This window comes from Oreochromis niloticus, linkage group LG15, assembly GCF_001858045.2.
Source record: "Oreochromis niloticus isolate F11D_XX linkage group LG15, O_niloticus_UMD_NMBU, whole genome shotgun sequence".
Classification (NCBI taxonomy): domain Eukaryota; kingdom Metazoa; phylum Chordata; class Actinopteri; order Cichliformes; family Cichlidae; genus Oreochromis; species Oreochromis niloticus.
The window spans coordinates 25,283,736-25,310,947 of NC_031980.2; the positions used below are offsets into that span (position 1 = coordinate 25,283,736).

Genomic DNA, 27,212 nt, shown 5'->3' on the forward strand with positions numbered 1-27,212 from the left:
GTTTTGTTCTAAAAGCAGCTGCTGATGATATAAGTGAAGTGGTGCTGGCGTCACCACGGGGACTAGATCACTGCCCAGCCGTGACCCTGGGTCAGATGTTGAGTTCAGATTAGTTTTCTCTGTGAACTCAACATCTGACTAAGTTTTCTCAGTTAAATCAGATGACACATGAGGAACCAGATTTTAAAACCTTTAAGTTGAACTGAATAATTTTAATGTCAGAAGAAAAAGACCAGAGCTGGTTCCTGTTCACCGAGTCATTTATTAAAGCTCAGTATTTAAAAAAAACAAAACAAACAAAAAAACACACACTACAAAAAAAGTAAACTGTACACATTTAAAAATCCTGACATATTTACACAGCACTGAGCCGCAGCTTTAGATCTGATCAGGTCTAATGCTGTGGCTCGCAGACTCGCAAGTCTGTAAATAAAGTTTGAGATCATCATTTGACCCTTAAAGTCCAAGAGTCTGTCCCAGCATGCACCGGGACGGAGGTAGTGTGATGGCAGGGACGCTCCAGCATCAGAAATCGGCGTCCAACCTGAAGGTGTTGTCCGTGGGCGCCGCCATCACGCCCATCCTCTGGTACTCGCCCACCCGCTTCTCAAAGAAGTTGGTCTTTCCCTCCAGGGAGATGTTCTCCATGAAGTCAAAAGGGTTCTCCACCCGGTAGATCTGCACACAGAAACACCATGTCAGTCAGCTCTGCCCACTGCTCCAACCCCGAGGTCACCTGACCCCACCCATGGGCGAGTTCAGACAGGCGTCTGTGTCGCGCTGCCGCTGCCCGTCAGAGAACCACTCGTCCTCTGATCAGAGTCTGCAGCAGCACTCAGCCCCCATCACCGGCTGAGGTCCGTACCCCTGCGCACTTCATCATCACTCAACACCATCATCCCTTTCATTATGTTGCTCTCTGAGGTCAATGAGTTCCTAAGATGCGTCTTTGTGTGGGAACTGATAAATATATATATGCATTTTTAAAAAGTTTAGCTTGTCGCTCAGATGAGATGTTTCGTGACGCTGTTTTTCTGCCTTTAGGTCAGTCACATGATCACATGACCTGTGTGGGGCGTTACCTTGGAGAAGCCGAGCTCCAGCAGCAGTCTGTCGGCCACGAACTCGATGTACTGCTTCATCATGTCGCAGTTCATCCCGATGAGCTTCACGGGCAGAGCGTCAGTCAGGAACTCCTGTAAACAAACCAGTAAACCCATTAAAGCCATCCTGAACCAGCAAAGCCACCATGAACCAGTGGGCCCAGCAGAGCAGCTGCAGGTGAAGCTGGGACCGACCTGCTCGATCTCCACGGCGTTCTTGATGATGCTGATGACAGTTTCCTTGGGCGGTTTGTTCAGCAGGTGTTTGAACATCAGACAGGCAAAGTCACAGTGCAGACCCTGAACGCAGCACGCACACACACACACACGTACGTTAAGAATGACATCATCACTGGATCAATACCTGCGATCCGACACCAACACGGCGCCTCACCTCGTCTCTGCTGATGAGCTCGTTGGAGAAGGTCAGGCCGGGCATCAGGCCTCTTTTCTTCAGCCAGAAGATGGCGGCGAACGAGCCCGAGAAGAAGATCCCCTCCACGGCGGCAAAGGCCACCACGCGCTCTCCTTCAGATCAATAAACAGACAATAATCAATGAAGCTGCAGGAGGCGGAGCCATTGTGCCAGGTGGCCTAATGAGCGGCGGCTTATTTACCATAGGTGGCGTTCTTGTTGCCGATCCAGTTGAGCGCCCAGTCGGCCTTCTTCTTCACGCACGGCAGGGTCTCGATGGCGTTAAACAGGTACTCTCTGAGGGCAGGAACACACAGTCACTCACCAGTTAGATCAGTTCAGGCCAGTTAAGCCAGTAGAGAACAGGTTTTGGCCCCGCCACCTGCGTACCTCTCTTTGGGGTCCTTGATGTACGTGTCGATCAGCAGGCTGTACATCTCTGAGTGGATGTTCTCCATGGCGATCTGGAAACCGTAGAAACACCGGGCTTCCGTCACCTGCACTTCCTGCATGAAGCGCTCCACCTGGTGGTCAAAGAGCGACAACAAGAGCGTTACAGCCGTCCGTGACCTCCGAACGATCTGTGAGAGCGGGCGCGGCAGCTTACCAGGTTCTCGTTGACGATGCCGTCACTGGCGGCGAAGAAGGCCAACACGTGGGAGATGAAGTAGCGCTCTTCGTCCTTCAGGGCCTCCCAGTGCTGCAGGTCCTTGGACAGATCCACCTGCACAGAGAGAGCACGTCAGCATCACTGTGGCCAGCATCAGGCCCCGCCCCATTACAGCAGCTCCACCCACCTCCTCCGCTGTCCAAAAGGATGCCTCTGCCTTCTTGTACATCTGCCAGATGTCATGGTATTTGATGGGGAAGATGACGAAGCGGCGAGGGTTCTCCTTCAGCAGAGGCTCCTCCTCCTGCGAGCTGCTGCTCTTTTTCACTTTGGGCTGAAGACAAAGACCATTGCTCAGGATTATTGATCAGTTGATTCAATGATTTTGGAGCAAAAACAATGAAAAGTGAAAGTTTGTGCAGACTTGCTGCCTTTATCGTTCACTGAACTGAAGGTGGTGGACAAAATAACAGAAACAGCATGAAGCCTGAACACCACAGCAGCTGTTCCTAATGAACTAGAACCCCGAATCGACCGCAGCCCTGCCGCTCACTGTTGGCGCCACGGCCACAGTTTAGGCGCCACATCTGCGCAGTAACACACACGGAGCTGTGGTCAGTGAGCTCAGCACCGACTCGGTCCACTCATATGCGGAATCCGCTAAAAGCGCGAAGCTTCCTGCGGCTTTTCTCTCACTTACCGCAGCAGCGTCGAAGATCCTCCGCGCGGTTTTGGACGCCAGGATGCGGCTGCTGTTCAGGCCCGGGGGCTGAAAGGAGACACAGACCGTCAGCACACAAACGGGCTCTTTATCGATACCTGTGATTGATCGGTGACGACAGAGAATCGGCGGCCTCTGTGAGCGGGAAGCTGAAGCAGCCTCACCGTGTTCTCTTTGTCCAGAGATATTTTGTCCAGCTGCCCGCTGAGGGTCTGCTCGTTCTTCATGGAGAGCGGGGAGCGGGCGGACAGCATCGTGACTTTTCGGGTTCGAAAGGATACAAAGAAAAGAAAAAAAACTAAGAAGCTAAAAAGAGCGGAAAGCAAAGCAAGTAGCAGCGGACAGACGGAGACAGTGAAGGGCTTCTGCTGCCAGCTCGCCCTTTTATTGGAATCTTGGCGCTCGAACTTCTGGCCAATACGAGGAGTCCCTTTAAACAGTCGGGAGGGACCGAGCCAATCAGGTCCAGAGAAGTGCTCACGTGACCCCTACACGATTGCGGGAAATTCAAACTCTTTGTTTGCGGGTTACAAAACTTTCCGTAACCGCTGTTACAAAATGATTAAAACGAACGCTTACGAAACCTCTCAGACTTCGATTAAAAAAACCAACAACTCGTATTTGTACATATTAAGCATTTTAAACTGTGATTCTAAAAGCACGTTACAATGTCTCTCAAAGAAAAAAAAGCTTCTGTAATGAGACATTAGCGCCTAAAGAGTCACGATTTACATCTGTGTTCGTGTAGGTGAGTTCAGCGGATTGTTCCAAATCATGTGGATCCCCATATGGACATTAAATAACTGATTTCTGCTTTAAAGTGTTTTCCATCAGCCGGCTGTTATTTAACTCACATTAAAGCTCAGTCTTTATTTCTAACCGCGCCATTTCTGCTTTCCTCTCATCTAAATGAGCTGTCACTATGGAGATTTAGCGCCAAAATTCACGTAACACGCCCAACATTACAATAACTCTGCATTTACAGGCGCCCTGTGTGTTTTCATATCAGAGAACAAACACTGGCATCAACAAAACTATGTAAATACATGCAATATGTAAACAAAAAACGAATCTGCAGGAATTAGTCGGTTTCTTTGCGTCACTCGAGCAGAAAATATGATTTTAAGGCTGATTTATTGAGTCTTTCTGGCTCTCATCAACTTGATGTTTTGTACCTTTGATCTGAGCAGGTTTCAGCCTCTGAATACAAACTTTGAGCTTCGTTTTCCTCATAAATCAGATCTTATCAAACCCATATCTTCCCTCCAGCTGGAGAGCTTCCTGTTACTGCTTCCGGGTTATCTGATTGGCTGCAGAAGAAAGGGTCGCTCAGTTTCGTCCCCTGGTGTCCGGGATGGACAATGACTCAGTTTTGCAGTTACTGTCTGCTTCTGAGCAATAATGATCATCAGTTGGATCCATTTTAATCGAAATGTAAACATTTTTGATCATAACTGAATCTGTTTGGTGAGAAACCCTTATGTGACCGTAAATGGTCACAAAAAAATAATGTCATGAACAGATATTTTAGAGCAGCCTAGGTGGTTCTAGAAGGAAACTAAATAATTAAGTTTTATTAAATAACACTAAATAATTGCATTACAGATAATGTTGTCAATTATTCTTTTTGAATCATACTTACATACAGTGTTTATATTAAGTGTTGTAGTAGAAATCTCAATGTTAAAGGATGATAAAACATAATGTTATTTTTGTTGCATTCAATTAAAAATAACAAGTTACCACAAATTGTTTGATAATTCAGTAGAACTTGAATGAATATTTGTCAGTGGGTAAACAATTAGTACTGCTCACTCAAAAAATATCAAATTGTTCTTAGCACTGTGTACTCACGGTAGTGAGTACAGTAGTATTTACTTTAGTAAGCTATGCTTAGCCTTTCTAAGGCAAGTGTTTGCATAAGTTCTGTGAAAAAATAGATTGTACAGTGCAAAATGTGACCATCCAGAGCTAGGACCAGGAAGCAGAGTTGCAGTCTTAAATGCCTCTCTGCAGCTTCTCTCCTCCTGTTACTTTATAAATGGTAAATGGCCTGTATTTGTATAGCGCTTTACATAGTCCCTAAGGACTCCAAAGCGCTTTACACGTTCAGTCATCCACCCATTCACACACTGGTGATGGCAAGCTACATCGTAGCCACAGCCGCCCTGGGGCGCACTGACAGAGGCGAGGCTGCCGGACACTGGTGCCACCGGGCCCTCTGACCACCACCAGTAGGCAACAGGTGAAGTGTCTTGCCCAAGGACACAACAACCGAGACTGTCGGAGCTGGGGCTTGAACCGGCAACCTTCCGATTACAAGACGAACTGCCAACTCTTGAGCCATGATCGCTTCCATATAAGAAAACCATATTACCCCATTAGAGCACTTCGCTCTCACACTGTAGGCTTACTTATTGTTCCTAGAATATTTAAAAGTAGAATGGGAGGCAGAACCTTCAGTTTTCAGTCCCCTCTTCTGTGGAACCAGCTTCCAGTTTGGATTCAGGAAACAGACACTATCTATTCATTTAATATTAGGTTTCGTGACTCAAGTGACTTCTTCAGTCTCAGCTGACTGCAGGTTTCCCCAATCTTATAAACAGTACATTTGCATAATGACTGAAACCATCCCACTGAAGGAACAATGGGCTGGGAGGGCAGTTCCTTCATCATGATTATGCAGAGTGACGAAATATTTCTCCCACTGAATACGCTACGTCCAGATGAAAATCAACCTTTGGAGATTTACTTAGCTGGATGATTGAGAATGCATCAAGACATGATTCTGCCTAAGGGAAGCATGTATAATGTAAACAGAGTTGATCCTAGTACTGAACCCTGTGGAACTCCATAATTAACCTTAGTGTGTGAAAAGGATTCTCCGTTTACATGAAAAAATTGGAGTCTATTAGATAGATATGATACAAATCATTGCAGCGTGGTATCTGTAATACCTGCAGCATGCTCTAATAGGATGCTGCACGCTGCACTGAGGTCTAGCAGGACAAGCACAGAGATGAGTCCACTGTCAGAGGCCATAAGAAGATCATTTGGAACCTTCATTAAAGCTGTTTCTGTCAGCGGCGGGGAACGCTGGTGTTTTTATGGAACGGACCCAAAAGCAGACACAGGAGAAATGAACTAAAGTTTAACAAAAAGTGAACCTTTGTTATGGCTGAAATCACAAACGGAAAACAAGGCAAAACGTACTGGGACAAAACTAAACTACAAACTAAATGGGAGCAGATAAACGACTAAGGCTACGTTCACACTGCAGGTCTTAATGCTCAATTCCGATTTTTTGATCAAATCCGATTTTTTTTTGTCTAGTTGTTCACACTACAAATAAAATGTGACAGCAAACGCGCTCTAGTGTGAACAGTTCACGGCCCTCAAAATGGCCCAAATGCGCAAAAGAAGACGTCACACACAACATGCTCTGTTTACAGAAGTAAAAATGGCGGCTACAGAGCCAGTAGGTGTTGTTGCAGCAGTCTATCAATTTCTCCCCATATGCTAATCAAGTCCAAAACCTCAGTTTCTGTCAATTGACTCGCTCCATCTCCAGTTTCCGCCGCCATGCTTTCTTGTTTGTCTTCTCCGGCGCTGATAATTGGCATCTGTCTTGTGTCAGTTACGTAAAAGACGGATTTAATGCGACATGACATCAGATATGTATCGGATTCAGTACCACATACGAAAATGGCCTAGGTCAGATTTGGAAATATCGGACTTGTGCTGTTCAAACTGTCATACCATGACCAGATATGGGTCGCATGGGGTCAAAGAAGTCGGACTTGATGCACTTTCGCCTGCAGTGTGAACGTAGAATGACAACTAGAACATGAAACGAGAACATGAAACTTAACAGGAAAATGCGAAACGTGAATGAGTAGAGTAGGAGTAGTTAAAGTGTTTGTGTTTTTTGATTTCAGTGAAAACAGAATATAGTGTGTAGTTTGTGTACTTTGTGTTGTGTGTAAAGAACTGTATTTGGTGCTGCGTTTTGTTCCTGACTCCAGTGCCCGCTTTTTGACTTTGCTGTTAAACGTTTCCATGCACCCTCTACCAATCAGAGACATCACTTTTTGAGTTTAGGATTGTGGGTAGAGTAGTTCTTTTTCTCAACATCGTTAATAAGAGTGTTTTTCTTCAAACATGGTAGCTGTCAGTAAGACGCCTGTGGATGGCTCATAACCAGAGTCCCTGTGGACATTTATAAAGATTACTGCTAATATATAACAAACTGTTAAACTAATACAGGTTCTTCTGTGTGAAGGTTAGCTAATGCTCACAATCCAATATCACATTACAAATGAAACATTTCATTCACATGCAAACATTCACGCTCACTTTTCTGATTGTTGTTCTGACACATTCACATGAATGCATAAAAAATGAGCCTCGGTCACACATATCAAGTGAAACTCGTATGTTTTGTTGTTATTTTGTGTCTTTTTGGATCATTTTAAACGCCCACCGTGTTCAGTCAGCGGCATTCATAAATAAATCACAGCCTGTCCTCTTTATTTTCCCGAGTTTAAGTCCTTCAATGGGCAAAATGGCGGCTTCATTGGGCTGTGTGGAGATAAATGAGGTTAATTCTCCCGCCGCACAGTCTCGTTTCCTCCGTGTATGAAGTTTCTGCTCCACGACAGCAGAGTTACACAACCTGAGCTCCGCGCTCTCTGCCCACACCACCAGGTAACAACCGCCACCCAATCACCACGTGGGGCTGAGGGGGTGTGACCAATGGGAGCGTACGACGTCATGCCTTGGCCCGTGAGAGGGGGCGTGTCATCAGTGTGGAATGGTTTCCGCCCCTTTGTCTTACTGACCGACATTCGGCTCGAGCCAAAGTAAAAAAAAAGAGTAAAAATAGAAGAAAAACAGTGGAGTCTGGTGGAGGCCGTGGGCGGGAAAACAGTGACGCCATGTGGTCGTGTGAGGTATTAAACGTACTACAGGACAATAAAACAATATACAAACGATTATGATATAATCACAAGTATTACCCCTGAGAGCAGATATTTATGAGCCTAATCTGGCTCAGTTATGGCAAATGTCCAGTGGGCGCTGGAGAAAAGTAAACATAACATTAAACCTGAACAAAAACCATGCAAACCTTAACACATAGGGGGAATATTATTCAGCAGTAAAATACTGTGATCCACATCCACAGAAGTTATTCGTCATTTACAGTCAAGAGACATTGAGGGGGCGGTATGAATAAAAAAAAAGAAAAAAGAACCCTTGGACACTACTAGCATAATGGACAAGGTTTTTGACAGGGCTCCCGCACAAATGCAAAGCAGAAGATGAAGCGTCGCCAAATATGTTTCCAAGCCAACATATCTTGCCTTTGGCTTCACCTGCACAAGTGCCACGGTAGGTCTCCCCGACAGAATTCGTTTCCCCTGCATCGGGAGCACACGCTCCCACATTCTTGATGATGATGAGAGTCAAAACTCGGTGGACCGACACATCAAATTCACCAGGGAGGATATGAAAAGTGGCAGGTTAGCCTTCTTAGACTGTGAGATTTCCATCAGTAATGGGGGACATCTAAAAGCTGACGTGTACCATAAACCTACACATACGGATCAGTATCTAAGGTTTGACTCTCATCATCCACTGGAGCACAAACTGGGTGTCATCAGGACGCTACAACACAGAGCGAACACCATCCCCACTGACACAGCAGCCAGGGAGGCAGAAGAACAGCACATCAAGAAGGCCCTGAGTAAATGTGGTTATCCCAGCTGGACTTTTGTCAAAGCTGGGAAGGCACCTAAAGAAAGCTCCAGCCGATCCAGGAGAGAAGGGCAACCGCTGCCCAGGCGAAAACCTGTAGTGATCCCATATGTGTCAGGAGTATCGGAACAGTTGAGACGCATTTCTTCTAAACACCGGGTCTCTGTGGCTTTTAAACCCCAAAATACGCTGCGCCAAAAACTGGTCCACCCCAAGGATCGGGTCCCCCGACACAAACAGAGTAACATAGTGTACGCTGTTAAGTGCCAGGAGGATTGCCAGGATTTATACATCGGGGAAACCAAACAACCTCTAGCGAAGCGGATGGCACAACACAGAAGAGCAACCTCATCAGGCCAGGACTCTGCAGTTTATTTACACCTACAGGCCAGTGGACACTCTTTCAACGATGAGGATGTACACATCCTGGACAGGGAAGAACGCTGGTTTGAGCGCGGAGTCAAGGAGGCCATTTACGTGAAAAGGGAAAGACCATCTCTGAATCGAGGAGGGGGCCTAAGGGTACATCTTTCGCCATCTTACAATGCTGTGATTGCAGCCATTCCCCAACTCTCTGTGAATGGTACTCATGGCCATTGATCAGTGTTCTTTGATCAGTGGGTTTTGGTCAGTGATTGTTGATCAATGGTCATGGGAATTTGCATAATTATGATTAAGGAACTGACCTCACAGCCCATTGTTCCTTCAGTGGGCTGGTTTCAGTCATTATGCAAATGTACTGTTTATAAGATTGGGGAAACCTGCAGTCAGCTGAGACTGAAGAAGTCACTTGGATGAGTGACGAAACGTTTCTCCCACAAAACGCTACGTCCAGATGAACAGATTCAACTTTTGGAGATTTACTTTCCTGGATGATTGAGAATGCATCAAGAAGATGAGAGATTATTTTCAAAGGTAAGCACTGCAGAGCAAGTGACATGTTAAACTGGAAATTTAAATGTTTTATGTGAACATAAAATACATTTCTTTTAAAATCAGATATTGGATCTGTACAGGATGCGCAGCTGCTGAATTATGTTAAACATGGTGAAAAACAGACTGAAGTATGCTGATTACACACCTATCCTATCAGGTCAGTGCAACTTGTGGTGGAGTTTACACACCAACGAATCAGACATCAGTTTATACTGAGGTCAATGATGCTGATTATTCACTGAATTCACTCACTCGCCTGCATGCGAAGAAACATCCAGTATGAGACTTTACTGAAAAGCTACACCCAACCTGAGTGTTCCCCTCCAAAAATATCACGGTGTTTATACTGGCTCAAGATTTGGAGCAAGATGCTGATCACTCTGAGGTCAGAGGTTTGTTCCTCCACTACTGCATCCATCTGAAGTGTCCCTGAGTAAGTTACTGAACCCCAAATACCCCCAGTGTATCCATGTGGATTTAAAATGTGCTGCATGTTTACTGTGGAGTTGGATCAGTAACATGAGTCAGGCTGGAGCACAGTGCTTCACTGCAGCGTTTTAGTTTTGCTTAAAACACAGACGCCAAGTTCAAAATCCGACTTTTAGTCAAAAATCACAAATATATTAAAGAGTAAAGTTTTTCCACCCGTTGAAATTCTTAGTGAAACAATAAATGCAGACAAACGCAAAAAACCAGCTGGTGCCAGCCTCGTGGTAACATTTTATTATAAAAGCCTTTTTCTTCACCATCACCGTGGCGTACAGGCAAATGTTCAAAAGAAAAAGAAAAGGATTATTTTAATATAAGCTGTTATTATTAAGAATAACATTTAATAACATGAGGTATTTTTACTGGCTACACTATGGGCCAAATCAAGCTATCAAAAACAGCACTTTCCTCAACAAATGTTTATTAAATAATAATAATAATAATATTAACAATGATAATAATAATAATAATAATAATAATAATAATAATAATAATGTGTAAAGCAAAGATAGTAGGTAGTATCACAGTAACGAATACTGTCCACAGACTCTTAAAATATTAATATCTCGTACTGTGAATAAATGTAGATCGGATTACACATAACACTCATATAGATATCAAGATATTTACAGTATTTACAGTCAGAACAGAAGTGGGCTAAGAAGCATGATACTGAGGCTTTGGCAAACAATAAGAGTGCACACGAGTCGCTAACAGGTCGCTAACGAGTTGCTAAAAAGACGCAGCCGTGATGGTACACGGCGGGTGAGAGAGAGAGAGAGAGTACAAAAACAAGTGAGATTCAAAAATATTCCAGTGCAACGTCGGCTTTGTGTGGGTGTCTGTGAGTGAGTAGCAGCCTGGTGCCTTCAGGTCCTCCTCCTCCTCCTGCGGCGGTGTGTTTGTGGATTGTGGAAATAAAATGTCCTGAGAATGGTGGAGAAAGCTTGCCGTCCTCTGCTGACAACGGCTATGTCTACGTTAACAAAAGTAACAGGAAAACAGCGGCACTCAGATCGTTTGACTCTCGGCAGCATGAACATAGAAAAGAACTGGATTCATCTGAGCGCCTCCTCCACTCGAAGGACGGCCTTAAACTCCTGAAGGGACCTGCTCTGCTCTCCTGTCTGCGTCATACATGTGCTGAAACATCAATCACGGGACCAACGGGGTTTTGGGGTTTTTTTCCTGCCACTTCTGTGACAAGCTGACAACAGCTAGTGACAGATCTCCTTATATAGAAGAGCAATCACTTCCTGGTAATAAAGGTTCTTCAGTTTTTCTCACAGTGAAGCTGTTAGCATTCTGCTAACACATGGTGATTGGTCGGTTAAGGACAAAACGCCCTCGATCACTGGTGCCTGTTTCCTGAACTTCCATATACTAATATAGCTGAAGTAAATCTACTGTTCTCCCCTCAGCAGGCTTCCAGACCCTGGCCAATGAGAAGCCAGTGTGATCTGAGCCATGGCGGCTTTTTTAGAGAGATCATGAATGGAAGGCGGGTTTTAGATAACTGAGGCTTATTTTGAACTGGCATTCATGCTAAGCTACCCTTCAGAGCAGGAAGTGAGCAGGACAGGTCCCTGTAAAACGAGTCCAGGTGTGTCTGACCCTGTTCTGAGGTCGTGTAAACGTAGCCGAGTACAAAACATCGTCCTGATGTGGTGGGCGGAGCTGATTGAAACAACCAGTCACAGTCACTCTTTAAGAGTCTGGTCGGTGTTTGGCCCCTCCCCCCGGGGCTCCTGAGATGGCCCTGTGAGTGACACTAGTCTGTTAGTTAGTTGGCGGCAGGAACCAGCACGCCAACAGGAAGTGCTGGGCCTCTGTTCTGACCCTTCGGCAGGGCGCCTTTGCTGAGGTCTCGGGTTTCGCCGGGCCACGATGACGCCCTCTTGGTAGTCATGTGCCGTCGGGCGTGTTTGGTCAGATGGTCGCTGCGCATGAACCGCCGTTCGCACACGCTGCAGACAAACTTCTTCTCACCGGTGTGCGTGCGGCGGTGGCGGGAAAGCTCATCGGAGCGGGCGAACCGCTTGTCACAGCCCTCCCAGTGACAGCTAAACGGCTTCTCACCTGTGGAGCAAGAGGAGAAGTGAGTGGTTAGCTCATGTCTGTAGGACAGGTGAGTGTCTGTCTGTGTTTAGTTCACTGTCTATAGGACAGGTAAGCATCTGCAGTGAGTTCACTGTCTGCCTGTGGTTCTCCTTCCCCTAAGGTGACTCATACCTGTGTGTGTGCGCAGGTGAGCCTTGAGGTGTGAACTCTTGAAGTAGGTCTTTTTGCACCCAGGGAAAGTGCACACGTAGTCCCGTCTGCGAGAGAAGTCTGCCTGCGAGGTGCCGCTGTTCGCTCCTGAAGGCATGTAAACAGGAGCTGGGGCGAGTGGGAGGAGCTTGGTGTTGCCCAAGGTCATGACGGTCTGCGGGCCCGGTTGCGGCTGGGGCACGGGTGGCTGTGGCACCACAAACATCACAGTCCCTTGCGGCACGGCAGAGCCCAGCAGCAGCGGCTGGGCGAAGCTGGGAGTGGGAGACTGGGGAAGGATGGGCTTGGGCCCGCCCGGCCCCTGCACCTGAACTGGAGCCTGGACGAAGGCGGAAATCATCCCCGTTCGGCCGTTCACCGGGAAAACCTGGCAGAGCAGCGGTGAGGAAGACAGCGAGTGAGGCGGAGAAGCTGAGGCGGGAGGCGATGGTGGGGTGTCGGGAGTTGGGGGAGGGTCGTCCTTCTCCTCTGGAAGCGTCTGCAGAATTGGCAGCGGAGGCTGTGTGGAAGTTTCTGACAGCTCGGTGTTGGGCAGAGGAAGGCTGAGGCTGTCGGCGGTGTGGCGGATGACACTGGTGGCCATTGCTCTGCTGGGTGGAGCCACACAGGCCGACTCTGAGTGAGGTGCAAGTGCTGAGATCTCTGAAGTGACGGCATGGGGGTCGCTGTGAAGGGCGGGGGAGGGCAAGTGCGGTTTGGAGGCGATGGTGAGGATGGGAGTGGCAGAGGCCTCGGCAAAGCTTGGACTTTGAGGCGGAGTTATACACTGAGAGAGAAAACAGGTGTCAGTCAGACGGATGCCAAATGTGCTTCGAATTCATTCATAGAAGAAAAATTTATTTAAATAAAGTAGTTAACTAAATAATGAAAATTTTTATAAATATGGTAACAATGTGTCTAATGAGGTCATTTAGTCATGCGTGTGTGCATTTAACGTTTTCTAACGTTCTGACTTTATTGGTTCTTACCAACGAGGAGAGGGCGATCAGGTCTTTCGGTGTATCTGTGCCCTCTGAGTGGAGTTGGATAGAGTCACAGGAGTCGGAGGTGGGCGTCAGTGGGCGGGGCTTGTGCGACCTTTGACCCCAGAAGCTCATGCTGACGAGTGCTTCGGCAGCCTCCAAGTCGTGGTACTCGACATACGACTTCTGCTCCATGGCTGCTGCTGTCTGTCTGTCTGTCCACACGGCTGACCTGAGGACAGTCGAGAATCAAAGGTCAGTTTTAAAAGGACTCTTTAGTGTTTCTCATCACTTTAATCGGATTATTTTCTGTGATTTTAAAGCAAAAATCAGCTCAGAAGCGCAGAATTATGACCAAATGGCGCTGGTGGCCCGGGTTTGAGTTCAACCCGTGGCCCTTTGCCGCATGTCTTCCCTCTCTCTCTGTCCCCGACTTTTTGTTTTGAATGCTGCTTTCAGGACTGAGCGTTATTGGGAATTGAGTCACTGCTGGATCCTCTGCTGGACGTTAGAGGAATTACAGTTTTTGGCACATTCAGCTACACCCTACCCTAAAAGCTAGAGCCTGACCCAAATGTGTGTTTAAACCTGATTCAAAATTTAAAACATTGGAAACATGAACAAATTTCCCAGATATTTGTTGTTGTTATTTATGAGTCTCTGCAGCAATATTATGATGATGCAGTAAAAGAAATCCTTATTTTATTATCACAAGTCAAGGATCACTTGATTACACTCTGCCCACCTCCGCTCGGATCAATAGTTGGTTGCTATCCGGTTGTTAAATGATGACGTATGAACCCTGCTTCTGGGTTCAAACTACTGTGTTTTTATTAAGGCTGTTGTCTTTTTAACATATTTTAACGCATTGTATCTTGTTCTATTTAATATGAACAAGGCCCAAAAATGGTCAGTAATCACTGTTGGCCTCTCTGGGTTTTTATTACCACTATTCATCTGCAGCAACTTTTAAAGATGGAAACTAGCGAGCTAACTCCCTGCTAACTTCGAACTCTGTTAAACTTCATAAATCCTGTTTTCATGGATGCCTGGATGTTAAATGCAATTATAAAGCACCTGGTAAAGCAGCCACACTGATAATTTTATTAAACATGAAATAATTTAAACAGTTTTTAACTCTCAGTTATGCCGCAGTGTTCATTTGACTTTGGGACCTGAAGCGAGGTTTGGACCCGAAAACGGCTAATAACATTAGACTTAAAGACTGGATTTGGTGGGTGTTTCCAAACATATGTTGCCAACAGCGAAGTTGCAGAGTGTCCTATCGTGGACACGATAGGACACGAAAGGGCGTTTCTCCCGTGTCTTCCTTACTTTAATTTATTTTTCGGCTGTTATACATTCTGATAACGATATAATGGCAAATAGCAAATATCAGCTTCACAGGTATATCGAATTTCCCGAATTTCGCAGAGGAACCCACCTGAGGGATTAATAAAGTTTTATCTTATATCAGTCATGCTCCAATCAAAGCCCACTTTCATCTGACTGGACAGCTTCTGGAAACCTAAAGAGGGACATGGGTAGAGACATGGGCAGAGGGTAGTTCAGCCACAACCAGCTGCTTCTTCTGGTCTCATGGAAGTTTCTGTTGGGCTTTAGCTACATCGGCAACTTCTGGAAGCTAATTGAGGGCGACAGGAAGCAGCCAGTGGACCGTCTTCTTTCTCCCATATGTCTTGAACGCACCATTTGTGCTCACTATCCTATAAACTGTTGAGTATGTGCCTCGCAGCCCAGCTTCTTTTTCTTTCTGTTCTTCCTCTTACTCCGAGGGTAAAGCCGAACACCACCCATCTAATTACCAATGATGTCACAGTTTTCCCGCCTCCGGCTGAGCCGCATCCACCACGTCAGGAAATAAATAAATAAATTAAAGGGGCGAGAACTGTAGGTGGGAGGTGACTCGGGGACAAAGGGCTCCTGGCTGCTTGGCTGGCATCTGCTCAGCAGCACGTACAGGAAGGGAGGAAGAGGGGGAGGAGGGGTAGTGAGGGGTGAGAGATAACGATGTAAACAGAGAGAGGGGGTGGGGGGGGGATGCAGTGGGTACACCCAACCTCTGCCTGACGGGGAACCTCACTGCACCCAGAATAGATGGCGGGAGGTGCTAACAAAAATAGGAGGGGGATAAAAAAAACAAAACAAAACAAAAAAAACCCACGAACAAGCCCCGCCCACTCCTCCTCCTCCTCCTCCCACACTGACATGAACCAACTCGCACTGTGTGAGAGAGAGAGAGAGAGAGAGAGAAAGCTCCTGACAGGAAGTATCGTTGGACAAAACAATCCGTTTCAACACACAAACACACAGACCCCGCGCTCTGATTTCCCACGATCACAAGAACACACCACACCTACTGACAGAGAAACAATGAGGTTTACTCCTACATGAACGCCGCTCGCCACCTTTAACGTGCTAATAATCATCTGAGCTCAGCTGCACGAGTAATAACACCTGTTCCCGGACACACTCACACCTGACTGAGAAGCTTGGGATGCATTTATTGATCCAGACACACTTTCTGTTTTTAATTCTGAGATTTTTTTTCTGCGTGACTCAGAATGATTCCTGGTGTGTTGTCAGGTTTCTCTTCCTCTGCAGTCTCTTTGTGTTCAGTGCAGATTTCTGGGATGAAACTGAGGCTGAATCTGATTCACACAGTCATATTGCAGGAAAATCAGAGACGCCACATTAGGATTTATTTCATGGAAAATAACTTTAACTGGTTTTTAGAGCAAAAACACCCAGAATTCACACTTCAGCTTCAGGTGCAAATATTTGCTTTACACTGTTTAAACAGGTAAAACATGCACTCATGAAAACGTGATTATTTTAAATCAGCAGTAATGATGCAGGCGTCTCCTATTAGAGCCGAATACAAATGAAAATGAACTGAAATGATTTTAACATTTTATTGTGTCAGTTCAACACAATAAAATGCTCAACAGGTTTTCAATTAAGGGATTAATTGTTTAGTCAAACCAAAGAAAATATCTTTGGTTTGACTAAATATCTGATCAATGTCAAAATAATTAATTTACTGTCACATTAACAGAATGAAAATCAATTTAACTGTTTAGCCAAAATATTAAAGGCAGTGAAAAATTTGAATGATTAACATCAAAATAATCAAATTAATGTCATGTTTAACAAAGAAAACCAACAAACTGGCACACAAGAGACTGAAACACACTTGCAAAAACAAACCTAGACTAAAAAAAAAAAATGTACCAAAAAATGTAAAATATGATTAATCAATTAATCTGTGTTAGAGAACTGTGAGAACACGCCAGGTGAAACTCAAACTACAGGTTTCACTGTCACCTTTAGCAAAGAAACAAATTGAAACACAACGACGCTGAGAGCCGCCCGAAAGCATCAAAATCAATCAAATCAGTCAATCCTGTCCTGCTGATTATTCGACGGCACGAAACCGAAAGCAGCAGCTGTACCAAAACAAAGAAAACATCTGTAAAGTTTCTGCAGCGGCGAGCGATGCACTGCAGGGATGCAACTGTTGTTACTGCTCGCGCGCGCGCGCACACACTCACACACACGCACACACACACACACACACACACACACACACACACAGGAGTCACCGGGTTCACTGTGACCTCAGATAAACCAGCAGACAGCGCCAACACAGCCCAGCCCAGCCGAGCCGAAACAACCCAACCGGGGCTGCAGAACCGCTCCGTCCCCGGGCACCGAACCCGGACCCCGAACCCGGAGGTTCTGGAGCCCCGGGCAGTATCGCGCAGTTCTAACATTCCAAGTTTTCGGAAACGAGCCGTCAGTACGAGCCGACTGACCTGACAGCAGCGAGGCTGAGTTGAGGAGGAGGAAGAGCGGACGGAGGAGCGGAAAGGGTCAGCGGCAGCTCCGGGAACAGCGGCTGGAGCTTCGGTCGGAGCGCTGAGCCGCTGCCAGCAGACTGGCTTCAGCTGAGAGCACCGGAAAAAAAACAAAAAACACAGAAACGAAATTCAGAGCGGTCTGGCGGGTGGTAACACGCAGCCAATCACAGCCAAAGGTGTAGCGGGCCGCGGCCAATCACGAGCGAGGCGGTGCGTGATCACTACGTGAGCGTCACGCGATTGGCCCGCGGCGGGGTGCGTGGCTGTCGGGGGGCGTGGCCGCGGAGTCAGCGGTGTCAGAGTAAACCCGGTGAACCCGGCGGCGCGCTCGAACTGGGGGAAAGGTTGGGAGGCGCGAGGCGGGACCGCGGGGACGCGCGCGACAGTCATGTAAACTGCAGATGGAGTGAAAAAGGAACAAAAAGGGACAGGTGAAAGCAGGTAAAACCGAGAAAACCCGGGAAAATGGGCCAACTAGCGCCAAAAACATACTGCAGACACACGGCCACACCGGAAACACCGCGTCACCGGCATGTTTTTAAACGGTTACGGTTAAAATCTTGGTAAAACGTTAGTAAATACACTGAGTGTGGAGCGTGTTGACTGTCTCAGCCTCTCTAAATATTCAGTATCATTAAGAAAGACCTGTTTATTCACACTCATTTACCTAAAATACATAAATAAAAACAATTATGGCGCATTTACAATATTCTATATTTAACTGAAAACTCAGAATCTTATTTTGGAGGGTTTTTAATGAGGTCTTTTCTGTCAAACACAGGTACATTTACTTTCATGTTTTCTTTTAGGAGTTAATTTGTGTATATACATACATATTCTTTGAATTGTGATCATGTAAAACAGAAATACATTTTAAAAATGCTTTCTTATGATTTAATGTCAGAAATGAGACACACTGCTAAGACAAAAAAAATAATTTTACTGGTGACATGACAAACAGCTTGACATCACTGACATGTTGCTGTCAATACAGAAAGGATTAGACGCGCATTTTATTGTATTTCTGGAGAAAAAAAAAATTAAAATTTGAGCTTTGGAAAAGTTGAAGCTTTAGTGTCTGAAATGACAAATACATGTGAACATAATCTTAAAAAGTGGAAAAAATACTGATGATGTGGGCAGATATCAGCTGGTTTCCTTCTTTAGTGAAGCTGGTGTGTGGCTGTGATGTGCTCACTGTTTCATGCTGCAGCAGGGACATGTAAACACTTTGTGTGTCTGTGTGTGTGTGTGCCTTCACTGCAGAGCTGAAACTACACAATCTCGTCTTCTTCTTCCTCTCCCTCCTCTTCCTCACGTGCACACAGAGCCTCAGACATGTGCACGTTAAATTCACAGAAACGAGACAAAGAAACAAAGCGGCGGCTCCGGAGGCCTCGCCATCGTCTCTTATTGTCTTCTTCCTGTAACATTTCTCTCCTCGCTCTCGTGAGCCCTCCTCCTCCTTGCCCCCTCCCCGCAGGGCTGATGAACCCGGGGACTCCTATGCGGCGAGGTTGTAAACAGCCTCTCCAATAAAGAATTTCAGGGCGGGGCTAAAAGGCAGCACCCACCGCCTCCTCTTCCTCCCTCTTTTGTTGTCGCTGCGGGTTAACCCTTTAAGCAGCCGCATCATCATCATCACCACAGTCGTCATCGTTGTGACACGTGCGGTGGAAGTGATGACATCCTGTCTAAGTCAGACAAGGACGCACCTTCAGCTTCACCTGCTGCCTCACAGCACCTTCAGGTCGGCGGTGGCGGCTCAAATACATCCTGGATGTTAGAGAAGCTGCAGAGATGAAAGTGGGACAGAGGCAGCAGGCCGGGGTGATGTGAGTTCATTTTCATCTCCAAGTTCAGCGAGGTTGTGAAGTAAAAAAAGGGGGAAGGAGGGGGGAGAAAAACAGAGGCGGGCGATCCGTCCATAAAAAACGGTTTCCAGGCAGAAAACAGTCGCAGGCTTGTGCAGTAGGAGGCTGAGCTCAGCTGTTTGCAGCATGAAGTCAGAGTGCAGAAACCACAGAGCGCGCTCACTGAGCCACGTCCCAGCTCTGCAGCAGGAAACTCACCTGGACCTCACCTGAACCTCAGTGCTTTACAGGGCCTCAAACATCCCGCCTAAGTCTAGAGACACAAAGGAGGACCTGTCTTCATGGTGACGGCACCCTCAAACCTCCTCACATTTAAAAACTCTCCAAACTCGAGAGAGGAGGTACAGAGGTAGATGCAGAGATTTTCAAGTATTCAAGGACACTTTTTCACTTTACCATGATTCACTAAAGTGAGTCAGTCCTATGTTAAAACTTTACAGCAGAAATAAACATGTTTACAGCCTGATACACCAACTGTTTAGTCTCTGTAAGTAATTTCCTTCTTCATAAAATTGCTGTTGGACCTCTGGACCGTGTTTGTGCTGTTGGAGTGCATTAAAGTATTTTTACTGACATTAAAAATGCTCCATGTCATTGGTCATTTTTAATGACCTGCATGCTGTGAGGTTACTGTACTAACAGACCATCTGAGCAGTAAAATTCTAGGATTTCATCTCTAAAGTGATGTCCTGTAAACATAAGACTTTTCTGCAACAATAAAGAGTAACATGAATACAAGTATAATGTTCTTACAACAGAAATGTAAAGTACTCTGTTTTTACATACCTGTGAAGAGAGTAAAGGTTTTTTTTTAAATATATAAAATCTCCATCCATCCATCCATATAAAATCTTTTCTAGAAGCAACTCTGAACATGTGAACCTTCAGGAGAGTTTTCTGGTCAGAGGGACATTTTTAAACATCCAGAAAGTGACATTAGTAAAGGTTTCTGCAGAACGAGGACAATTTACTCCGAATACACAAGAGACAGAGTGATGCACAAAAACTCACACAAAACAAGCATCAGAAAAAAGTGCAGATGTTTGTTTTAATGTGGGTTTTTCTTATTTGTAAAGTTTTGTTCATTGTTAGAAAGTTTGCATGTTTTTATGTAAACAAAGACAGTTTTGATTCAGTTGTGAGATAAAGAACAGTAAAGACTCAGTTTCTATGCCGGTTACACTTTGTGAACAGCAAGCAGAAATCCTTGGCTCCACGGGAGCAGGGGTGCACATTACTGCAAGGTCAAAGGTCATTCCTCCTCCCAGACTTCCAAGAATCAGACCTCTAGGAATTACAGCCCCCACGACAATGCTGCTAAAGTCTTTAATGAGCGTCCACTGCCCGACTCAGGCTTGTCAGACTGTTTGTGTTCGCACATCAGCTGACCTCTAACCAAACCTGACCCAAACAAACTCTGCTCAGCAGGTTACCCGCAGGTTCGTCTGGTTTATTTAACCACTGACAGCTGTTTGTGCTGTTAGGTTACTTAGTTTAGGGCTGGAGATCCACTCGACTCACACAGTGATGAGTTTAAAGAGCTTTGATGAAAAACTAAAACTACAACACTGAGACCAACAAAACATTAGCAGGGTTTGTGTTCAGCCGCTGAAAGCAGGTGGATGCTGCTGAAGGTGACTGTCTGCAGCAGAAAGTGGTTCCAAGTTTATTTCTAAGGTTAGTTCTGAGCCATTCCTGAGTTTAGGTCCTGAACTTCACATGACCTGCAGACTGTCGTGTGACCAGTGTTGGCGTGCCGTCAGCTGACGTGGTCTCTTTCACACTTTGAATGCCTAAGTGAACTGATAAAAGTTGTTTCTTTACTTTTCTAACACACCTGGCCTCCTCTGACTGGCTGCGGCTGCTCTGATTGGTCAGAACTACCTCAGTATAGTTTTGTATGGGCTCAAAATGTGGTCATAAATATTTTGTACTTGTAAATCAGGATTTGTGTGTGCAAAAAAGATTTGTATGTGTAAAAAAGATTTGTGTGTGCATAAAAAAGATTTGTATGTGTAAAAAGAATTTGTGTGTGCGTAAAAAAGATTTGTGTGTGGACTTAGTCAAAAAAAACCCTGCAAGTTACAAGTACGAATTTTGACCCTATTTTTCTTCCTTTCATCTGATTGGTCAATGTCATGTCAATCATAAATGTAACAATCCAATCAGAGAACAGATGGGTTTGGCTGTCGGAGGGGCGCTTTTTTTGAACTGCAGGTCTTTGAAGGGAATAAATGCCCTTTTACATGCCAACCCAGCGTTTTCCTTCATCACCACGAAGGAAAACAGTCTGTGGTCATCCGAGTTTGGTGATTTTTGTGTCACAGGTCTACGTGTTTAATACAGGGACTTCCACAGCCTTTTCAACAGCGCTGCAGACCGCGGGGGGGCGGGCAGTGTTTTGGAAAGCGTTCTTCGTTATGAATTAGCATACATGTTTTTATTGACAACATTTGAAGAACTAGCAAAAAAAACAGAAACTCTTGTAGAGGACATAAAGTCAGAGATAGAAACGACAAGGAGCAGGTGCATCTAGTACAGGTAGAGCTGCTGCAAAAACCCACAGAGCTCAGCAGCCAGCGCAACAAATTCTGGATCCTTTGCTTTTAGTTAGCATTAGCAGCACATCCTGCCTCCGATGTGAAAGGACTTTTATGCTGCGCACTGTGACTCACAGCAATGGTCCCGGGTCAGCCCTGACTTTGTGTTAAACTAATCCTAAAGTAATAATGGTATTTCTAACCACTGACATACCACAACTTTATCCTTTCAACAGCTGCTGAAAGTTAGGGGACCTAGCTGCTATCGGATATTTATATAGAGATCCTCCAGCTTCAAACTGTATTACCCTTCAAGGACCTGCAGTTCAAAAAAGTGCCCCTCCGACAGCCAAACCCATCTGTTCTCTGATTGGATTGTTACATTTGTGATTGACATGACATTGACCAATCAGATGAAAGGAAGAAAAATAGGGTCAAAATTCGTACTTGTAACTTGCAGGGGTTTTTTTGTCCACACACAAATCTTTTTTACGCACACACAAATTCTTTTTACACATACAAATCTTTTTTACACACACACAAATTCTTTTTACACATACAAATCTTTTTTACGCACACACAAATTCTTTTTACACATACAAATCCTGATTTACAAGTACAAAACTGATATACAAGTACAAAATATTTGTGACCACATTTTGAGCCCATAGTTTTGCAGTACAAACAAAGTGAAGTCTGAAACTTGTCTGCAGGTTTCAGCTGTGCAGTCAGATCAGCTGACCTCATCGACCAGCGACACACCCAGCCCCATTAAACTTGTGTGAGGGAGAGGAAGGAGGGGGTGACGGGGTGGGTGGGGTCACTCAAATGTAGGTCAAACTCCATCCTTCATCCTGTACAAGGCGGGCGGCGCACCAAACGCCCTTAACACATACACTGCACAAATGTTTTCTTTTTCTGTGGTGCTGCGGAGGGGGAAACGGAGGCTCAGAGTGGGGGCCAGACTTTCAGAGACCCCCGTTTTCCTTCCCTCCCTCTCTTACTTTGTTTCCTTCTCCTGACCTTCTTCACTTCGTCTTTCACGGTCAGTTCATCAGTTTTTATTTTTTTACTCTTTTCCTCCTCTGATGTTGAGCGGAAAGGCATGATGGGAGTGTCTGCTTTAGCTGAGTCAGTTGATCCCAGGCCAGTGTAAACAAACATTTCCTGTGTCGCTCATTTCTTGTTTGCCCACTTTAATGACAGCTGGTGGATGGTCCTGGTGTGTGATGGAGGGAACAGCAGAGCAGAACTCAAACTGCAGACGCATTATCACAACAACGCTCACAGGAACCGGGTTTAATTCTCAGAACTTTAAACTGAGCTTTAATGTTTTCATATTTGAAGCTCCAACTGTGATTAAAATAGGAATAAAGACAGAAACGAGGGAATCAGACGGACAAAAACAACCCCTTTTGATTCTGTTTTTACAGTTTGAGGTTTGAAATTAAACTTTATTTCCTGTTTTCCTCTCAGACGTGCTTTAGTCTTTAGTCTTCATGCAGCTGCTGCTGGTCGGGTTTTCTTTCTTTGTGTCGGAATTAAAACTAAAATCAAAAATAAATCAAACCTTTAAGGCTTTAAGGAAGAAATTTCAATTATCTACGTTTTAATACGGACATTAAACAGGTAAAAACATTCCACAGAATATGAGTGTTTGTATTTGTTCTTGTGTCACTTTCAGTTTGGGCTCTGAAAATGTGAGTTTCTGCTACAAAAAAAAAATGTTTCAAGCTTCTCTTTCTTTCTCCGACAGTTTGTGATGAAGATTTGGTTTAATCTCTGCATCCAGCAGAGTAAGATCAAAATCTGTGACTCTGAAGAAAAACCTGAATCTGTTCTTTGATTTCAGTTTTTTTTTAACAATGTTTTTAAAATATGCGACACAAACATTAATTTTTTCTTGTTTTTAATTTCATTTGATTTAAATTCTTTACAGCAAACAGACATTTTCCTTTTTTCTGAACAAAATTTAAATCTGCACTTTACTGAAATAAACCCTGCAATTATTCTTTTCATTGGATCACCAGAATAAAAGAAAAAATCTCTTTGAATTTCTTTGAATTCAGTGGTTTTTAAATAAAATCTTCTGATTTAAATCTGACACACTGAGACATTTAAGGTCAACTGATTTTTGATTGGAAATCAGTATCTATAATTCAGAAAAAAAAAGATGTTTGTAGTTTTGAGAGGAATCTTTTCCTGATTAAAAAATAATAATTCTACTTTTGGGGAAATGAATGAAATATGGAGGGTATATTCTGACCTGCAGTCTGATCTATTGGTTTGTCGATCACTGATCAATCGATCCTTCCTCAAGTTTTATCCACTGAGAGTCAAACCTCCTTCTTCTGTGCAGGATTTCACATTCACTAAACCTAGACACAGCAGAAAGGCCAAATCAGAAAGTTTTACTGACATGAGAACAGATTATTATTTCATGAGGTGAAAATGGCTTAAAAGTTGAGGTTGAAACTCATTCTGAGAGTTTCATGTCCTCTGATTTTTAATTTCTAAGTTTATTTAAATGGGGGTCAGATGACAGTGATCCTTTGCAGAGAGCCGGGTTTCTTTCCAGGACCTGTGGAGTGATATCTGGACTTCTTCCACATGTTTAGTTCGCTGCTGTGATGGCAGGGGAGTTGATGTGTTTAAGGTCCAAGCGAAGTCGGCTCTCTGAGTGCTGAACTCACAGTTTTCAACAGGAAGTGGGTTTTTTTGGAGGTTTTTCTTTAAAAGCTGAAAAAACACAAGCTGACCGTCAGCACACAGGACTGAGCCGAGAAAGCTGATCTGTTTCCTGAGGATCATTTTAACATTATTAGAGGTTAAGAGGACAGACCTGAAGCCTCTCCATTTACAAGATTAATGCAGTAGTCAGTTATTTAAAACACTGGTTTAGTGCAACTTCTCATTTCTCTGAATCTACAGCGATGGTGATGGCACGCTGCAGGTCAGTACTTGAGTAAGCGAACAAAGGTTTTAAATGCAGCCAGAAAAAAACAACCTGAGACTTCTGAGGCTGAAACAACAACAACCCTGCAGTCCCCAATACACTCCCATGTTAAAACTTCACAGCAGAAATAAACATGTTTACAGTCTGATACACAAATTGCTTGTTCTCTACAGAGAATTTCTCCCTTCATAACACCCGTTTTAAACTTTTGCTACAGAATAAGAGGAAGTAAAAGAGAGGAATAACCAGAAGAAGGGTGTCACTATATGCAGATGACATAATTTTACACACTGAAGAACAGAGAGTCTTAACAGTTTATTTGGGTTCATATCAGAAGTCAGATACAAATATCACAACCTGTTTAAATTGTATTAAGGCTTAAAGTTTGCATTATTAGGGGTGTGGCCTTTGTGACTAACCGGTGAATGACAAAACACAGGCGCCGGTAGCTGCTAGCAGATACCTCAGCTAATTAGAGCCCCTGAACTGAACCTGTGGGCTATGTTGGTGCTGTTGGAGCACTTTTTAATTATCTCACTAATAACATGGATGCTGTGCCATCTCATCCAAATATGGTGAGCTCTGGAAACAAAATGGCACCAAAAAAGACTTTGAAGATTGGAAAAAACCAAAAAGTGATGTCACAGCAGCGAGCTCTGTCTTATACACGATGGTTACGATCATGTGTTTAGAAAGAAACAAAGCTTTTATTTTGTCAGATGCTTGGAGCTGGTGACCTGGCTCCTTGTAGGCATTTTTATACATCATCTGCTGCGCCAACCAATACAGGAAGTACCGCTCACAAGGTACTGAAGCTGAGATGAACCAGCAGGCCTTGAATGCAGTATGATGCTGTTTATGGCACACAGAGAAATTCGACAAAACATTTACAGCTCAGAGTTCATCTGCCAGTGTCAACCAACTGTAGTGAATGCAGCACAAGGGCGCTTCTCTGATGGCTGCTCTCTGTAGTATCACCATGGCAGCCGCCCAATGCCGTAATGTTACCCTAGCAGCAGCTGTGGTAAATGAAGGTGGACAAACAACTGGTGAAAACGAATGAAATGCAAAATGAAGCATGAGACGCTGCTGTTACTTTATTGTATTTGATTCTACTTTCATTTTATTTTTGTTTTCCGATTAACTTAAATGACCTGCAGAGGGGAGGCCACAGCAGCAGCGACTCGATGGAGCGAGCACACCTGAAGTCAAACAGTTGACTCAGGTTTTCTCAGACGTCTTCTAACTTGGATGTCTTTACATCGTTTTAGAAACCAGCTGCAGCACATCATCACAGAATTGCTGAGGTCATCATTTATCAGAGCTCTATAAAACGCAGGAACTCTGCAGCCGAAATGTAAACTCAAAGGTTTTATAAAGAAAAGCAAACGGTCATGAATGTTTACATGAAATATGACTGTTCGGCTCTGCCTGCACAGGAGGGAAGTTTTTCACACACTTTATTATCCTTTATCTATCCAGGTGAATGTCTCATTGAGATTTAAAACATTTCCAGTGGCCATCATGGCAGCAAAAGTTACAAGACATAACAAGTAAAAAATAAATACAATTATAATATGTAAAAACATCATTAAGAGCGACATTAAAAACAGCCACACTGACTAGAAGAGTTATTCTCTCGCTCCTTTAAAATGGACTTAAACTCCATTTTGTTCCTTCTGTAGATAATTCCAAGAAACAGGAGCAGTGTATTTAAAAGTCTCTTTTCCCCTGTTCTGTTTTGATTTTAAGGAAAAATCATTTGTATGACGTTGTGAGAATGAGGACTATATTGGTTGTGGTTTTTACACATATAAACACACAGATAAGAGGGAACCAGCCCGAGGAGAGATTTATAGATAAACAGCAACCAATGGGAAAGTCTGCAGATATACAGAGATGGACATTTAGCAGCAATATACAGACAACAGTGATGTACAATATTTTCACAGTTAGTAATAAAATGTAAATTAAAATGGTAGACAGTATCCAACCTCTTTTAGGTAGTGGGCAGGTGCATTCATAAAAAGGAGATCATTCTAATCCAATAAAGGTAAAAAAAAAAAAAGTTGCTTAAATCAAGTGTTTTCTCACTTGGAGGCAGAAACAAGATTTCTAAAGAAGTAACTTAGTTTTAAATTGGACATGAGCCTTTCAGTGCGAGTTTTAAATGACAAATTCTGATCTGTAATGATACCTATATATTTATAAGAGGTGACCATTTCAGACTCAGTCCTTTGAATGGTTTTAATCTTAGGAAATGTAGCTAACAACTCTTTGCCATTCGAGAATAACTAGTAAAGCAGTAGATAATGTGTCATCTGCATAAAGATGGAATACAGTGTTTGACAAATTTTCACAAAGGAAGGAGGAACTCCTTTGGGTACTGAGAGAAAAGAGGAAGAAGACCCAGCAGCTTGGACGCCACTGTGTTCTAGTTGACAAGTAATTTGATTACCAACTTACAGCATTTACAGATAGACCAACACTGTTCAGTCTGTTTACTAAAATAGCATGGTCAACTGTATCAAAAGCCTTTGACAAGTCAAGAAAAAGAGCAGCACAGTATTTTTTGCAGTCCATTGCATCAATAATGTCGTTCACCGAGCAAGAAGCAGCAGTTATTGTGCTGTGTTGTTTTCTGAATTCCAACTGATAATCGGAAAGAACTGAATTTATGTCCAAAAAGTCTTT

At 44.3% G+C, this 27,212-nt stretch overlaps 2 protein-coding genes and 1 non-coding gene across 5 annotated transcripts; all 3 read right to left on the reverse strand.

Annotated features, from left to right (window-relative positions):
• Positions 1-242: 242 nt before the first annotated feature.
• rrm2 (ribonucleotide reductase M2 polypeptide) lies at positions 243-4,135 on the reverse strand. 2 transcript variants are annotated; one of them, XM_019345647.2, is made up of 10 exons: positions 4,025-4,135; positions 2,829-2,897; positions 2,316-2,462; positions 2,126-2,242; positions 1,909-2,042; positions 1,721-1,815; positions 1,498-1,631; positions 1,299-1,403; positions 1,083-1,196; positions 243-678 (listed from the first exon to the last, which is right to left on the reverse strand). In XM_019345647.2, exons 3-10 carry the CDS (start codon positions 2,355-2,357, stop codon positions 526-528), a joined length of 894 nt encoding a protein of 297 aa, XP_019201192.1. In that variant the 5' UTR covers positions 2,358-2,462; positions 2,829-2,897; positions 4,025-4,135; the 3' UTR covers positions 243-525. The 2 variants fall into 2 exon arrangements, with proteins under 2 accessions (XP_019201192.1, XP_003446683.1); XM_003446635.3 differs by lacking the exon at positions 4,025-4,135 and adding an exon at positions 3,014-3,545.
• On the reverse strand, positions 754-889 carry LOC112842561 (small nucleolar RNA SNORD94). Its single transcript, XR_003214372.1, has one exon. It is a non-coding gene; the product is annotated as a small nucleolar RNA SNORD94 (small nucleolar RNA).
• Positions 4,136-10,250: 6,115 nt separating the features above from the next.
• On the reverse strand, positions 10,251-17,250 carry klf11a (Kruppel like factor 11a). 2 transcript variants are annotated; one of them, XM_019346180.2, is made up of 5 exons: positions 17,104-17,236; positions 14,709-14,792; positions 13,271-13,496; positions 12,264-13,068; positions 10,251-12,110 (listed from the first exon to the last, which is right to left on the reverse strand). In XM_019346180.2, the coding sequence occupies exons 3-5, from the start codon at positions 13,457-13,459 to the stop codon at positions 11,815-11,817; spliced, it is 1,290 nt and encodes a 429-aa protein (XP_019201725.1). In that variant the 5' UTR covers positions 13,460-13,496; positions 14,709-14,792; positions 17,104-17,236; the 3' UTR covers positions 10,251-11,814. The 2 variants fall into 2 exon arrangements, with proteins under 2 accessions (XP_019201725.1, XP_005452530.1); XM_005452473.4 differs by lacking the exon at positions 14,709-14,792 and having other exon boundaries at positions 17,104-17,250.
• Positions 17,251-27,212: the final 9,962 nt, after the last annotated feature.